Source organism: Pseudopipra pipra, chromosome Z (genome assembly GCF_036250125.1).
Source record: "Pseudopipra pipra isolate bDixPip1 chromosome Z, bDixPip1.hap1, whole genome shotgun sequence".
Lineage (NCBI taxonomy): Eukaryota > Metazoa > Chordata > Aves > Passeriformes > Pipridae > Pseudopipra > Pseudopipra pipra.
In genome coordinates, this window is record NC_087581.1 from 54,415,272 (window position 1) to 54,430,992 (window position 15,721).

Below are 15,721 nucleotides of genomic sequence, written 5' to 3' on the forward strand. Positions count from 1 at the left end.
AGAGTTTCAGAGCTGCATAGACTGGAGACATTTTTATGCTTAAGCTTTGAAAAGTAAGAAAGTGAAGAAACACACATCAAAGGAGATGTGACTCTGTATGCTTGTGACTCTGTATGCTTGCTGCCAAGCACAAGAAGCAAGCATTTCAGGACAGTATACTTCAACACAAAAAATAAAATTTAAAATTTAAAATAAATAAATAAAAAATTAAAAGGTTACTGAAGCACTGGCTTTGACTTATGAAGCCAACAAGTCTGGTAAAAAGATACATCAAAAGCTGTAAGATTTCTGGATCTGGAAAAGGATCCCCTAAAATGATGCTGTACATACTATGCAGACTTTGCAAACTCCTGTGATGAGGGGTTGCCCAAGTTTCCCAGAGAACAGTGTATTTTGCTGAGTATTTTGGTCTTCATTCTTCATTAGTCAGCTCGCCAGCTTTCTCTCCCTCCTCAAAAGTCAAACACAGAAGGAGATGAGGGTTGGTGTAAACACAAGGCCTCTTTATTTTGTTTCAACATTACTTCCCATTTAGCATGACCAAAACCAAGCAGAACAGTGGAAATCACATACACCATTTTTCTTAACACATTGCTCTTCCTTGAAACTGCATGAGTACAACAGGAAGGATAAATTCAACAATATTAATTCCAGTTAGGCATTTTCACATGTGAAAGTACCAGAGCTTATATACAACAGGTCACAAGCAGACAAATCAAAGACCAGTATCAGGAAAACCTACTCCAGTGAGATGTGAACTCTCCTTTGGGGAAAGAGTTTGTCTTGAAGCAAGGGATGCAAACCTCCTTAGCTAAGGAGTATGTGTAAATGTTTTTTAAAAGCTTTATCAGTAAAATTTGTTAAAAGGGGTACACAACCCAGCTTCAAAGCTGCAAGGCCAGACAGGGTGCAGTTTAAAGCCTTCAGTTGTCACTAACGCTAGCCCCATCTCCTAAAGGCTTATCTCCAGGGAATTTTTTTACCTAACTGTGCCTAGGAGCCCTTGGCTAAGGAAAGCCATTGGTGATTTAAGTGCAAATCATAGTAAAACATTTTTAAGTTTTTGTCAGCTGCTTATGCTTTATGTCTTGGTCTTGGTTGAGTCTAATTGTTACCAGTTGACTCAAGTCATTAAGAGCCAAATCACTGAGTCTAAGAGCTGTGCAAATGCAATAACACCTACCCGGAGGGACAAATATTTTGACTGAAACATTAGGCAGTCAGTGTAAGTAAGATTGCCTTTCAACCTTATCCTTCTCCCCGCTTCACTTCTTCAGCATAATTATTTCCAAACCAAAACCAAGCGTATGAGAAACCATAAACCAAAGCCAGAATTAAAGCTAATACACACTTCTGAGTCATGACAGTGTAAAGAAGTGTGAATCTACACATGACAATTGCATTCAGTTCTACAGAAGTGACTGCCTCTGCAAAAGCCACAGGGAACCTCCTTGGTTGGAGCACAACTCTGATTCTGGGCATTTTGTAAGAAAGAATTTCCACTCAACTTTCCAGGAAACTGCCCTCCAAAAATATTTCTTAGCCTTTCGACAAAAACTAGCAGTTCTATTAACCTTAAACAGCAGATTGTTTTTAATGTTGCTAATGTCCTTTTGGCTTCCCAGGAATTGTTTCTGTTGTTTTTGTTACTCTTTTTTGTACAGAGAGCCTTGCAAATGTAATTTGCTAGTTTCTTGTTGAGAGAAGCACAAGTTGCTGCACATATTGCGCGAAGGCTTAAAAGCCCCACAGCTTTAAGCCAAAGCTCCTAGAACTTAAAAGTTCAGTATTAGATACGTGATTGTGCAATTTAAAATGTGCTGTGGTCTCTGCAATATGCTTAACTTCAAAACAATCTGATTCTTAAAACAGCTTGTATTTAGTCACTTCAGTCACACCAGAGGTTTAGCCCGTGTTGGACTCAGTCAACAGTTACATGACACGGGATGGTGTCTGGGGCATACAGGAACAGAGATTCTTCCCTGGGATCAAACTAATTCTGCTTCTGTCCTGATCAGTGCCAAACACTTCGTTGGACAATTGTAGATAAAACAAAATGTGCCCTTGAATTGCCTTTCTTCTGGAGCTCTTACAGGTAATTCTGATTTAAATCTTGAAGCAGAGGTTGAGAGGTTTTAAACTGTTATATAACTGCACTGTGAGCAGGTACAACTATTTGAGCTTGTATTATTAAGCATGTAAGCAACTCCTTTGGAAATCTGCCCAGTTTTTGGACCTCAATGACTTTCTGAAGGAATGAAGTCCATGAGTTAACAAAACATTGTCTGAGAAGGTATCTTCTTTAATGAGTGTTTCCCACCTAAAACTTCACTGACGTCATCTTCTTTTTATGAGTTCCTCTAATCTATCTCATTTCTGCTTTGCAATATTTTGTATTCTGCTACCACTCTTTTCAAATCTCTTCTGCAATTAATTTTTGCCCTGTCCTTTCTCCAATTTTCAAAATCCCTTGGCTTTTCTTCTTTTCTACACCATAACTTTCCAGATGAATTGACCCCTGCAGATAAGGGCTGCAGATAAGGCAACACCATTTATTCATACAAATATAGAATTTTAAAAGCCATCCACCATTTGTTATGGATTGTTCCTGGAAATGTTTAAAAGAATATTTTTAAACAGCTTGTCTGAGCTTTTTTCTTTTAAAATTTGAATATTCTTTGAAAGAATTTGGGCCTTTTGTTTCTGAAGACTTATGTATTCTTTTAAAATTAATAATCCAGAGCAGTTATGTTCACCTTTGCTCAGTAAAGCCATAGATATTTAGCAAGAATTTTTATTACTTTTTGCTAACTTGCATTGCATGATCACAATTAAAATATAAAAAAATTCTATTTATCTGAAAATATTTTTAATTAAAATGTTTCTCTTCAAGTTCATAAAATCATTATAATTTTTCCATTTATGAGTGAATAATCAGGCACACACTTTTAAACAGGGTCATTTTAAAGTTCCTTTTTCCAACAGTAAGTACACTTACCAAAACTTTCAGTACAGTGAACAAATACACATTTTTTCCCCTACAAAACCATAGGATTGCACAAAAAATACAGAATAAATATAAACATTAGGCCAAGGCAACATTTTAAAGTGCAGAACTCCACTTGCCACACATGAATAATTCAAATAATGCTGCATAATGCATAGGCAATTCTTACTAGTATTTCAAAACCTGAAGTGACACGATGAGATCAACATATAACAGTAATTCAAATACATTCTATTTATAATAAATAAGAGCTTATCTGACCATAGAACAGAATAAGCATATTGTCCCAACAAGCAAGCTCTTCACAAATATTCTTTTTTTCATTTGTCTGAATGGTGTGCTACCACTGAACATAAAGACAAATTAAGAAACAAAGATCTCATCCACCATCTGGTAAGAGAACTCATGGGGAGAGACATCTGGAATCTGTTGATGGTATATTTTTCCAGAGGTTTCATCTCAAATCAGTCAATTTATACTGTCATATATCTGTCAATTTATATAAATTGAAAATTATCTCTTAATTTTCTTCCACATATTCATATTCATATCCCCTTAATGTTTAGTTGTCTTGGTTTAACTTTTTTCTCTTTTTTTTTTTTCTTTTTTTTTCCCTTTTTTTTTTGTTTTTTTTTGGTGTGAGGAAAATGGAGGAAAGGGGAAGAGAGTTGCTTCACTTTGTATTCAGCTACTAAGTTCTGTGACAGTAAGGATGGAGGGAGAACATTCAAAGTCCTAGTCTCCATTAGCATTTTGCTTTGAGACAATAATGCTGTTCTGAAGTGAATTCCCAATCATCGCCCCTTACTGAACCTTGGTTCAGTTTGCAGGGTGATTTTCGTGCACAAGAATTAAGCTTATTTTGGAGGAAACTACGGTGGAGGCTCAGCTGCCTTTCACATACACTCCAGTCTCTAAAAGAGAGACTAAGAATCTGAACCCATTATTTGGCCTGCTTCAAACTGCATACACAGTTGAGGCATTTGTCCAAGGAAACATAATATATGTAGTCTTGAGTTGCATATAGTGTAGATGTACAAGTCTCAGCAGTAACTGCTTTCATCTACTGATCCTCCCCAACTGTAATAAGTATCTTGGCAATGCACACAGGTAGAGAGTCCCAAGGACCAAAACTTCTCCGTGGGATCCTCAGTGACTTTCCCAAAATTACTTCAGAGAAGTGTGACTACTAAATACTTCTCTGTATGACCTAAAACCTTAAAATTTCTGTGCATAAGCCATTTTCCACTGAACAAGCTTTTGGGACTGCCTCAGATGACTCCATTTAATTGGGTTTTTTTTGGCATACATTATTTTTCCATTCAATTCTAATTAAAATGTTGCTGTCAAAAGACCCTCACAATTTATTTGTTATCTGAAGCCACCACTGGCTTTCTCAAATATCAAAGTCAGAATTCTTTTCTTTACCCCTAAGCACCTCAGCATAATCTTGGTCCCCGCTCCTCCTTGTCTTGGGCATTGCAGGGTGGTGTGGGCAGCCCATGGCACTACCTGCAGGCAGAGCTCCTCCTCCAGCTGAGATTCTTAAAAAGTTAATTTTCCACTTCTAAGTCTGGGTAAAGTCTGGATACTAGACACTAGTAAAGCTATAGGTAGCTATATAAAGGTAGGCTGAATTCCTATCTTGTTCCTGAATTTAACAAGTATCAAACTGCTCATGACACAGCGAATAGTCAGATACAAAGCTCATTGGAGCAGTTATCCTAGGGAGTCTCTTTGTAACTGGGTCAGCAGTGTAGTCTTGAACTTGTCAAAGTTCTTCTGTATTCCCAGTCTGCAAACAAGCAAGCTCTCCACACCCACGTATTTTAAAAAGAAATCCTGAATCTCTTTCTTAACAACACCACAAAATAATGGAAAAACAATTAAGTCAGAGACAGTTAAAACTACCACTAAAATAAAAGCACTGATTTAATTCATAGCTCTGGAGGCATAGCAGTAGAGCACTAGCAAACATTGTATACAAGGCTGTGTGATCTTTCTTCACAACAGAAAATATTCTTGCAGAAAAGACAAAGTTGGAAACCATGTAACTGCCTAAAAATAGTTTCAGACAGTAACTGGGAGGATTAAAACGTGTCTCACACATCTTTGGTTTTGGAAAGTGAAATCTGGTCAATTAAATTCATGTCAAAATTCATGAGAAAAAGTGCTCCCTGAATCAGGAAACCAAGTTAAAAAGCTGAAGATTGTATTTGCCAAATGACTGTGCTACTGTGTAGGTGATTGGGACACATGAAAAACAAAATGGTTGAGAAAACACCCCGATGGAATGTGGAAATCTGAATCCTTACATCTTTACTCCTAAAGCCTCAGGAATGATTGAACTCAATGGGTAGGGAGGCTGTATCTCAGCCAAGCAGCAGCTCAATGCAGCAGCCTGGGAAAACACCTGAGTGAACTCTCAGTGAGCCATGCAGCTGCAGGACTGCAGGACTGTTCCCTGCTGTTTAGTAGGGCCCCTCAGCTTCAGCAAAAAAACCACACTGGGCAGACTGTACTGCTTTAAGTGCCCAAATTAGCTGTTACATTTCCCCTTGATGCTATGCTGTCTCGTGTAGATATAATCATAATGATACAAAGGCTCTGAAAATGCTTTCAAAATCAGAACATTATGAGTGATGTTGGGCCAAGCACTCTCTCTGAAGTAGACATGAAGTGAAACTTTGGTGCAGTGACCTCCCTTGTTTTGTGAACAGAGAGAAGTCCTATATCCCCAGGCAGTGAGATAAAAGTGCAAAACAAACTTTAGTGAAATCGAAGAAGTTTGAAGCAGGCCTGAAAACCATATTCAACCCATATTTATAGTATCTAGACACAATATTGTCTCTAATGACACTGAAATTAAAGCTTACATCCTTTGTGTTGCAAAAACATAACAGAGAAACAAGAAGCAATTCCCTCCTCAAAAAAATCTTATTTAAAAAAAAAGGCTCTGATAAAAAGTAGGGAAATACGTTTTTTTCAGGAAAGGAAGTCACACAGATTTCTAAAACCAAAAGGGCATATTTTATACCCAGAATTGTACAGAGCTGGAAGTATGACTGCCATGTTGAAAGACACAAAGAGCACAGCAGAGCTGAGCTGCTTTTTTCCAGTGACAGTCTTTGTCTCAAGTCAAAGGTGTTAATGGCCAGAAAGAGCCCATTTCTCTTGGATATTTTTTAAATGCACTCACTTCCCTTACAGAAAGGAGAAGGGGCATCATATCATCCCATCTGAACAGCCAGGAGGAAATGAGTCTGGGAAGATTTTGCAGGAGGTTGAACTAGATGGAGCACTCCCTCTAGTCCAGAACACTCTCTTAATTTGTTGACCATTGTGTAGCCTGCATAGATATCTTAATCCCTGCTTCTAATTTAGCAGAAGTTTGATTCAGCTGTCGCTCACATGAAGGTAATTCAATGAAGTGTCTGACTACAAATGGCAATTCTAAACTCTATGATAAGGACCCTGAATTATTTATAAACACACACTTCTTACTTAATTCCTCTTAAAAAATAACGTTTTAAATTAAATAATTACTTTTTTCTTTTTTTTTTTTTTAAAAAAAGTTCCTAAGAAAAACTGGAAACGGTTCTAAATTCCCCAGTTTTTTTCCATACCTGGTGATAATACTATGGAAATTGCCTTCTTTCATTCATTAGCTGCAAAATCTATTTACTAGAAGTGTTTTTATTTTAATTTATATGCATTATAGTCAACAAGTATCTCATTGTTCCATATAATGCTTCCTATACTATTATTAAACAGAACAGCAGGTGTCCTCTTTAATTAAGGTATTTATCAAATCCCCTATCAATGCAAAAATGTTATTTTTGCAGTGAAATTTAAATAGAACTCTAGAACTATGACAATTTTGGTAAAGTAACTCTGGAAAGGTCTAACAAAATCTTGAATGTTTGCAAATTTTATAACATAACATTAAACAAAAATGAGATGTCATTCCTGATGATCAGGCACTGTGTTTAATCAATCTTTTCCAAATCAGATGGAGAATGATCAGCAGAGTATTTTGCATATGGCAAATGGATTTATACAGAGCTTGAGAAAGGAACCACTTGCTTTCCAGCCACATACACTTCAGAAATATTCCGATCATCACCTGAAATAACATAGTCAAAACAGAGATTTGCACATAAATATATACACTGATTTAATTAATGAGAATTACGCAGTCCACTAAATCAGTTTTGGAATACATAATTTGCAATGACCTTCTCCTAGGACTAAGAAAGTTCATTTGGAGAGAAACAGACAGAGCTACCACAAAGACCAAAAAATGTTTAAACTACCCATGCTTTTTTTAAGAAAGAAACATAGCATTCAGCTGTTGAAATGGTGTAATGGATTTTATGTATATTCAGTAGATTCAAACCATGAAAATATTATATATCTGTACAGAAAATGCATTTTTGCACAGTATCTCAACTGGCTCAGCAGTAAAGATGATTTGCCCCAGCCGGCTTCTCAAAAAGGCAAAAATCTAGTTAGAGGGTGACACAACTGTGGCCAGAGCTAACACCAGTTACCTCAACATAACAACACAGCAGGCAGTGCAGCTCTGGTCCAGACAGTGCCCTGTAAAGCATACCTGCTCCCTTAGGGGTGGGATTGTTTGGATTGGCTTTTGTTCGTTTTAAAGGCCATCATTTCTGTTTGAAAGTAGAAAAACCACAATGACAACTGGTCTACAGAAGTCCTTCTGAACTGAACTGGTCCTGAACTAGTGACTAGCATGTCAGTGTTACTTTATTGAGAAATACAATTTAGCTCGTGCTGTAGATAAAGATAAATGTGGCGCAACTGATCATATGAAACTGACTATTTAACTATGTCTCAAAGATCAAAAGTTAAACCACTCAATTCTTACTCAGTATTTTAAAATATATATTAATAAATACAAGTCGATTTTTATTTATTAATGTAAAACATTAACAGTAATTATCAGGGACATGTTAATGTCAATAAGAGTTGAATAAATATACTTAGTTACTGTAAACAATTGTATATTTAATTATGTATAAATTTATTATTAATCTCTAAATTAATTTAGACAATGCTTGATGTAGGAAATGAGAATTTTATGTGGATTGAAAATCAGATCATACCTAGATACAGGAACTTCTGGAGAATGTCCTATAAAAAAATGGGAGAAAACCAAATTCAGAAAGCAGTATCTGGTGTCCCAGATCATAATTATTCAAAGCTTGAAAGAACTGATAAAAATTGTTTTCCCAAATATTCTTAGTAATAGTGAAATCAAAACTTAACATGCACGTCATAATTAACTTTCAGAGGAAGAAAACACTGCACAAGTTTGATGGCATAAACAAGTATGTGCCCTTTCCCTTATTTAGAGTTCTCAAATTCACTTACTCATTGAAAAATAAGAGAACACCTAAACATTTTTAGGGTCCTAACAACTGCTAACTTAGCTAAAAAGGTTTAGACTTAAACAGAAAAATAATTCTTTTACAGCATTGGAATTGTTTCCAGACAGTCTGGCCACATCAATAAATTCAAGTAACTGCTGTTAACTATCTTTCTTGGTCAGAAAAGGTTTTTATATGAGAAGGTGTGTCCATTGCATTAGGCCAACACTGCTTTAACAGAAAAACTGTCCTTTTAACTCAAATTAGCTGTCTTGAGTTCTTGCTTAGTTTTATAACAGCAGTGCAGCAAAGGCAGCCTAATTTTTCTCTGGGAACAGGTTGCCATTCCTCAGTTTGAACTCGAAGTGTTGACTAAAACTCAGTTGCTTTTCCTTGGCTGCCATTTGTCAGTGCAAATAGCTAACTCTAATTGTCATCTTGGGCTAATAAATATGCATTAAAAGTATGACCTGCATTTTTGCTCATGGGGTTATGGGACTGTCACTGAGGACAGCAAGATTCTGAAGAAAAAGAAACGCTGAACCTCTAAGGCTGAAGCACAGATAGCAGTGGTACAGTACATCTGATTCCCGTCACCAGAATAACTCTCAAGAGACTTATTCTGTCTGTATCATGGACCTTCCCCATAACATTTCCATTAATTTTTTTTGTCATTAATCCTGTTCTGATTACCTCAAAATTATCAGCAGAGAACAAGTCAAAAGGGCTATCTGAAGCCTTCGTGTTGATTAGCAGAGCATCAAATTCTTTGCCCACCTCGAAGTTTCCAATCACATCATCTAGTCCTAGAGCTGAGGAAGAAAATAAGCTCACAAACACATCTTCAGCACCAGCCTCTTTCCACCATGTAGAAGCACCTGGCAACTTACTTGAGATATTCATAAGAAAAACAAGAATTGAGATGATTTTCAGGAAAAACACAAAAGAAAATTCAACAGTGAGTTTGTCAGTATCTGAATTCCTAAGAAACCTAAGAACTTAAGAAACAATTTGTTACATTGCAAAAACATTAAAACTCCAAAAGAGGCAATGAAATTAAGTCAGAGAAACAGTAAAGTATATAATAACACTCACCTTGGTATGGTAGCATTACATTTAATTTTTTACCAAGTTTAAGCAACTTTGACGGGTTGTATAGACCTATTAGAGTAGTAACATATGATAATAAAAGAGGTGCACAGTGAGGATAACTAATTCTAATTAGCAGGAACAAAGAACAATGTGGTGTGGAAAAAAAATCATAGCCAGATCTGAAGGTCTCATACTCACCTGTAAGGCTTGTCTTGTAGTATATTATTTATTTGTATTTTCAAAGCTTCCTTACAACCTCTGGCTCTCAAGTCCTCATACACTGAAAACCTACATATTCATCTTCAGTGACTGGATGCTTGAAAGTGCTTAAAATACTTAGAGGCCTTTGTGTCTCTTTGAAACAAACTAGGATAGTTTTAAGTTGTAGAAAGTACCAGTGAATTAAATCAACTTTTCCAATACTCTGAAACTAAGTTATCGAAGAGGATAATATCGGCAAATAACTTGTTCACTTCTTTTCAGATTGCTGTGACAAAGGAACTTCAGCCTTCAGTGAAGTTTGAGTGTGGCAGGAATACCACAATACCTTAAAGATGTTTAAAATCCTACAAATGGTGAAATATTTTGACTACCTACTAGTTTCAACTAAAATGATCTCGCATTTCTCCAGGTTTTTGAGCATAATGCAATTTTTAGATTAAACACAAGAGGGTGACAAGTGTTCAGGACTCTCAACAAAGCAAATTATTCCAATGAAGAATCACTCATTTAAATTTCTGCTACCGGAATTTCTACTTCCAGTGTCCAGGCTAGTGGAAGGTCATACAAGTAATTTATATTCTACCCTTGAATATGATTCAGTAAGGATAAAACAGCTCAAAATCAATATATAAAATCACCACTTTACTACGTAAACCTAAGAGAGAAAAAACATAAGAGTAGTTGGGAAGGGAAATCATATATGAGTTTGGGATTTTTAGAAGTTTTCCTTTCTATGTCTCAGCTGATTTATTCTCACACTTTATGGAACAATATATACTGGGGGAAAAAGATCCCTTTTTTTCCCTGCCCATCTTCTCTCTTCTCTATTTCCATTACACTCTCCAGGAATTCAAATATAGTCCTTAGAAGACCTGTTTGATGACATTTTCACTACATCTTTCAAACTGCCAATAATAGTTCCCAATCATGCTTTCTGACATCTACAAAAATGTTACACTGAAAGACCAGTTCTTTAGCAGGTAGTGACTTCATTTCTGCTAACTGAAATACTAATACGTTTTTACTTACGTGTGGATTTGGTCTTCACTAAATCATACCAGTTCCACTAACATTTTAAAATTGTATATATTAGTAGGTGCACACTGATCATGACAAAACTTGCCAGTGAACCAGGATAACCCATATACTATATGACTATTCTGCAGATACAACTGTGTCATAAACAACCATGGTGGGTATCATTTAAATTTTGTGCTTTTCTCTGAGTGAGGAGTGTCACGCGATGTTTTGATTTGAGATAAACTGCCTCACTGACAGCTCAAAAACCAGAAACAAAATTAGAAATTGATGACAAACAGGATACATGATCCTACAGTAATTGCACAGTTTTTCCTCTGATGGTTGCTGAGAAAAAAAAATTCCAGTTGGTGAGATAAACATACAAGCACTTACAACCTTATGACTAAGAAGTCTGAGGATCTTTGCAAAGCAAATGTACAACCCTGAAAAGCCATTAAGATTGCATTATTAAACTCTCCACATCAATGTGAGTACTCTTCCGTAAGAAGCGTAGTATGAGTATGAGAGACTGAAGGATATCTCTGCCCACCAGATACCATTTTAAACTTCACTCCAGCACCAGGAAATCTGTGAATCTCCCATGAAGGCAGGGAGACATAACATGAAAAGCAGCTGTAGTGCTCTGTGTACCCACCAAAGAATTTTCTTCTTACCTTGGCTTCCTCCCAGAGTGGCAAGTTGAAAAGCTTCTTCAAGAGTTAGTCCTGTTTCATTGACTTTATTGATCTGAAGGCTATTAGATGCCATCATTGCTTTCCTGATAGCATCAAGCATAGAAGCTGAATATCCACCAGCAACATCTAGAAGGGATCAGACTCTTAGAAACAAGCTTTGGGCATAATTCTCTATGTTAAATTTCTATTGAAAGTTACAAAGAGACAGATGTGGTAAACACAGCAAGTTTTACCACTAAGCACTGCCTCTGAATACATAATTCCCAATAAAGGTGTTCTCACATGCAATCAGGTGAAGAGAACACAACACAAAATCAGAAACCTGAGAAGTTGTTGTTCAAGCCCTATTTACTCTCAAAACAGGAATAAAACCCTTTGTTAATTTTTTTTCTTTTGGAACACTTTTGGAGCAGCCCTAGATTTCAATACTATACACTTCCTTACTCTAGAATTAGTGGGGGAAATAAAAGCAGGACTACAAGTTGGAGACAGGCTGACTTCTAATATGAAGGGGTGGGCATGTTTTTGTATCTCCCAATGGTTTCCAAAATAAACCGTTTTTACAGCAAATTACTAACCTGTGCCAAGACCAAGCTTCACATTGTGTTCCAGGACCTTTCGCACATTTAAGACACCACTGCGCAACCTGGATTTAAGAAGAAATATGTTCAAGAAGAGCGGGGCCACAGAGCCATTTTATGACAAAGGCTCTCAGAATGTGTGCAATAGAATTGATTTATTATTTATTCTGGCTGGATACTGTTATTTCTGCTTAATAGAAAGAAGACTATATAGTCCAGTTCCCAAAACACAAGCATAGTTTGGGGGGAAGGGAGATGGCCTGAATCTGCCATTGATAGAACAGTCAAAAATATTTTTTTCCCAAATAAATATTCATATAGATATAAATATAAATATAGATATAGCGACTAGACTGAAATATCACAAGACAGGCCAGAGCACACTACACAGAAGAGGATCACAATGGTCATGTTCAGTCCAATAGGTCATTTATGGTGAAGTGGGATATCACATTAATAGCATTTCAGTGGTAGTGTGGACTCAGAGCACTACATAAACAACAGTTTTATTTGATTATACACCATTCTTTTTTAATTTTTTTTTTTAACTTACGAAAAGTTAGAATTGGGGCAATGTGAAATTGCAGCTCCACGAAGACTAAAAAGTTTCAACTCTTCTTCAGAAAGATAACAGGCATGAGCCATCACTGTCTAAAGAAAAAGAAAATCACCAATTTACTCATTATTGCATTTACTTAAGTGGCTGTACGTTTTGCTGCACTGCTTTCAATAGCCAAAAGGATACGTTACCATCAAGTGAAATTAAGGTACTTCTTGAATGAAGCTCTTAAAATTCACAAGTGTAAATTGGTATTTACCTTCAATATGCCTGAGATGTTCCCTCAGCTTTTTTTCATTTATTAATGTAAGAAGATAGGGTGCTGACTGTTGCAGTGACTCCTGTGACCTAAGAGCTTCAAGGAGCAAAAGCAAGAATTCCCCAGTTGTCCTAGCACTGTAGTAACCTTGTGATTTATATTTTGTAGCTAACACAGAGATTAAGTAGGGGTTATCAGATACAATGGAGCAGGTATGTACTCTTAGCATGTTTCTCATTGGCTCTCTAAAGGTTTGCACCAGGTGGAGATAGATACATATATATATACGTATATGAAATAATCTTTAAGTAAAATAATGAAATTTGTTGTGTAGCTTTTAATTCTTAGCCTACATAGCTGACTTTAAAAATAAGTTCACTAGCAGTATATACAAAACATAGTATAGGATAGTATAATTTAATAGTACATAAACCAATTATTCCCAGACAAATCTAATTCGCATTACCTCATATACCAAATGCCCACTGAAAGAGAAGAGCAAGAGCTCTGTCATATCTTGCAATCTGCTGATAAAAATGAGAATGGCACAGAGACTGTTTCCACTCAGTATCTCCTAATAGCACTGTAACCTTGCCATCTCTACTCATCAAGCTCAGTGCAGCTGAAAATGTAAGGACAGCCACGTCTTCAGTTGAGGAGATACATAGGTTGTTGCTGAAGCATCTGTGCTGATCTGTACTGTTCTTTAAAAAGAAGGAAATATTTCGGCAACAGCTTCAAAAAAAACATGCTTTTAAAACACTTTAAAAATTGATTTGATGCCTTAGTTTTGGTGGCTGGACAGCAGAGGATGTCGGAGATTCTGTTATGCTTGTGTTTAATAGAATGGTTTTCCAAACAACCAGAAGCCTGACTCAAGAATGCACCAGTAACCGTGATTTTTAGTTACCATTTTCACTTCCGTGTATATAAAAGTCTGACAGAATTAAGAACCATGTTTTCCCAGCACTAATATTCGCTTTAGTACACTCACTGACACATCAAATCAGCATGCATAGGACTGTGCTAGAAAACAAAGGTTAATACTGTGTACCTACTTCAGTAGTCCATATTGATTTCTCAAGTAAAAAAGGACAGTAAACAAGTAATTTATTGGGATACAGTTTCAAACACAAAAATGGCAGTTCAATACCTAATTCCTGGGGAGTTTCCAGCTGCCCTTTATGCCTCTGGAAATTCTCTCCTAAACTTTTAAATCAATTGACTGATATTTATGCATTCTGACTGTAGTTGAGCTGTTCATATTCACTTTTGCATGGGTTCTCCACTCTCTAATAAGGTGTGTCCTGGGACTCCAACCTGTAATTACTGTGGGTTGGTATCAGATCTGGTTACATTTATCTCACCAGCATAAAGCTTTAATGAATTTCAACTCTTCAGACCACTGTGTCTTTCAATGCTGGGCAAAGTCAGGTAATGAGATGAGAATGCTTTTGGATAACGAAGCAGTAAGGTGTACTTGTCTGCATGTGAGGTTGAGACTCTGAACACAACAGGGTAGGATGCTTTCCCTTAGGAAATTGACAAAAAAATGAAGTTGGTCCTACCATAACACCATAGAAGAAATCTTCAGGCAAACCAGTGTGCAAAGATATTGTAATATAAGGATAAGTGAGTACTTCCCAAGAATTACCAGCTCCTACAATAACAGCTCCTTCTAATCCCACTGCCCTAATTTTCTTTGGAGCCCTTGGAAAATGGATCAGGGACCATAAAATATGTTTATTGTTCATCTCCCCTAAAATGTTTAGGAAAACTGTGGGCTCGTCTAAAGTTCCAATACCTCAACAGAGAACATAAAACAAATCCATACTTCACCCCAAATGTCTCTGAGCTTGACAAAACAATATAAACTTCTCAGGTAAATGCAGTAAACCATCATTTTCTCTATATGGATTATTCTAAGCTATATTGTTGAAGTTTTTATGCAGCTACCTTGCTGGTTAGCAGCTTGTTTTTATCATACAAATCAGTGTAATTCTTGTAGGCAGGAAACATGTTCTCCACAAGTTTGACTTCTTCTTCATTCTCACTTATGTGACTCTGAAATAAGAAAATACATAGCAGGGAAAGCTTTAAATAACATTGAACCTCACACTACAACCTTCTGAGCAATCTACTGGTGCTAAACATACAATGATAGAAACCAGTATCTGTAAAACTACAGTTAGATCTAGTCCTTAGGTTTCTCTTTTCATCAGAGAGATCCCTGGGACGCAAAGGAGTAGCTCCATTTGTTCCTTTAAAAGTGATATGAGATGGTATGCATGTCCATCCCAGTAGTGTGGTGACATAATGGTCAATTTAGGGTTTGGAAAATGTCAAAATAATAGATAAAATAAAACATGATATGCCTGTGAGGTAAAAGAGAGAACCAGCCTACAACAGAATGGACCCTGAGATCAGGGTAGCTGATAGGCAGCTCCTCCATGTATCTGCAGATGGGCTGATTGATTACTGGCCTCAAATAAAAATATGACCTTTCTGTACTCCCACTGGGGCATATATTTTCAAAATGTCCACTTTGCAATGAAAAAAAACTACATGTAGCATAGCTTTAAAACAGTATATGCTTAGAACTGTGTAACAAAAAAAAAATAATTTATTTCAACACACCTGCAAGCTTTAAAATATCGCTTTTTTAAACACAGAAACTTTATCAACTAGAAATCCTACAGCTATATTAAGAATGTTATGTAAGATACGAAGATGATTAATACTTTTATATACTGAAATCTGTTCTGCAGAGAAACAATGGAAGGCAGGGGGACAGAATTGACTAGAGAGAGCAATCCAAGGGTTGCTCTACCCTTTGGTACAAGGTGCCAGTCTTCCTGTGTGACCATGCACCAGGGCTTCCTGAATTGTG

General features: G+C 36.5%; 1 protein-coding gene across 2 annotated transcripts in view; it reads right to left on the minus strand.

Annotated features, from left to right (window-relative positions):
- Positions 1-482: 482 nt before the first annotated feature.
- The window catches only part of GDA (guanine deaminase), a 33,169-nt gene continuing 17,930 nt past the window's right edge, over positions 483-15,721 (minus strand). For both annotated transcript variants that reach the window (XM_064643207.1, XM_064643206.1), the window contains 7 exons: positions 14,788-14,895; positions 12,567-12,664; positions 12,011-12,078; positions 11,412-11,558; positions 9,097-9,215; positions 8,140-8,167; positions 483-7,133 (listed from right to left, as the gene is read on the minus strand). In XM_064643207.1, coding sequence (XP_064499277.1) covers positions 7,063-7,133; positions 8,140-8,167; positions 9,097-9,215; positions 11,412-11,558; positions 12,011-12,078; positions 12,567-12,664; positions 14,788-14,895 — 639 coding nt within the window. In that variant the 3' untranslated portion in view covers positions 483-7,062. The remainder of the gene's footprint in view (positions 7,134-8,139; positions 8,168-9,096; positions 9,216-11,411; positions 11,559-12,010; positions 12,079-12,566; positions 12,665-14,787; positions 14,896-15,721) is intronic.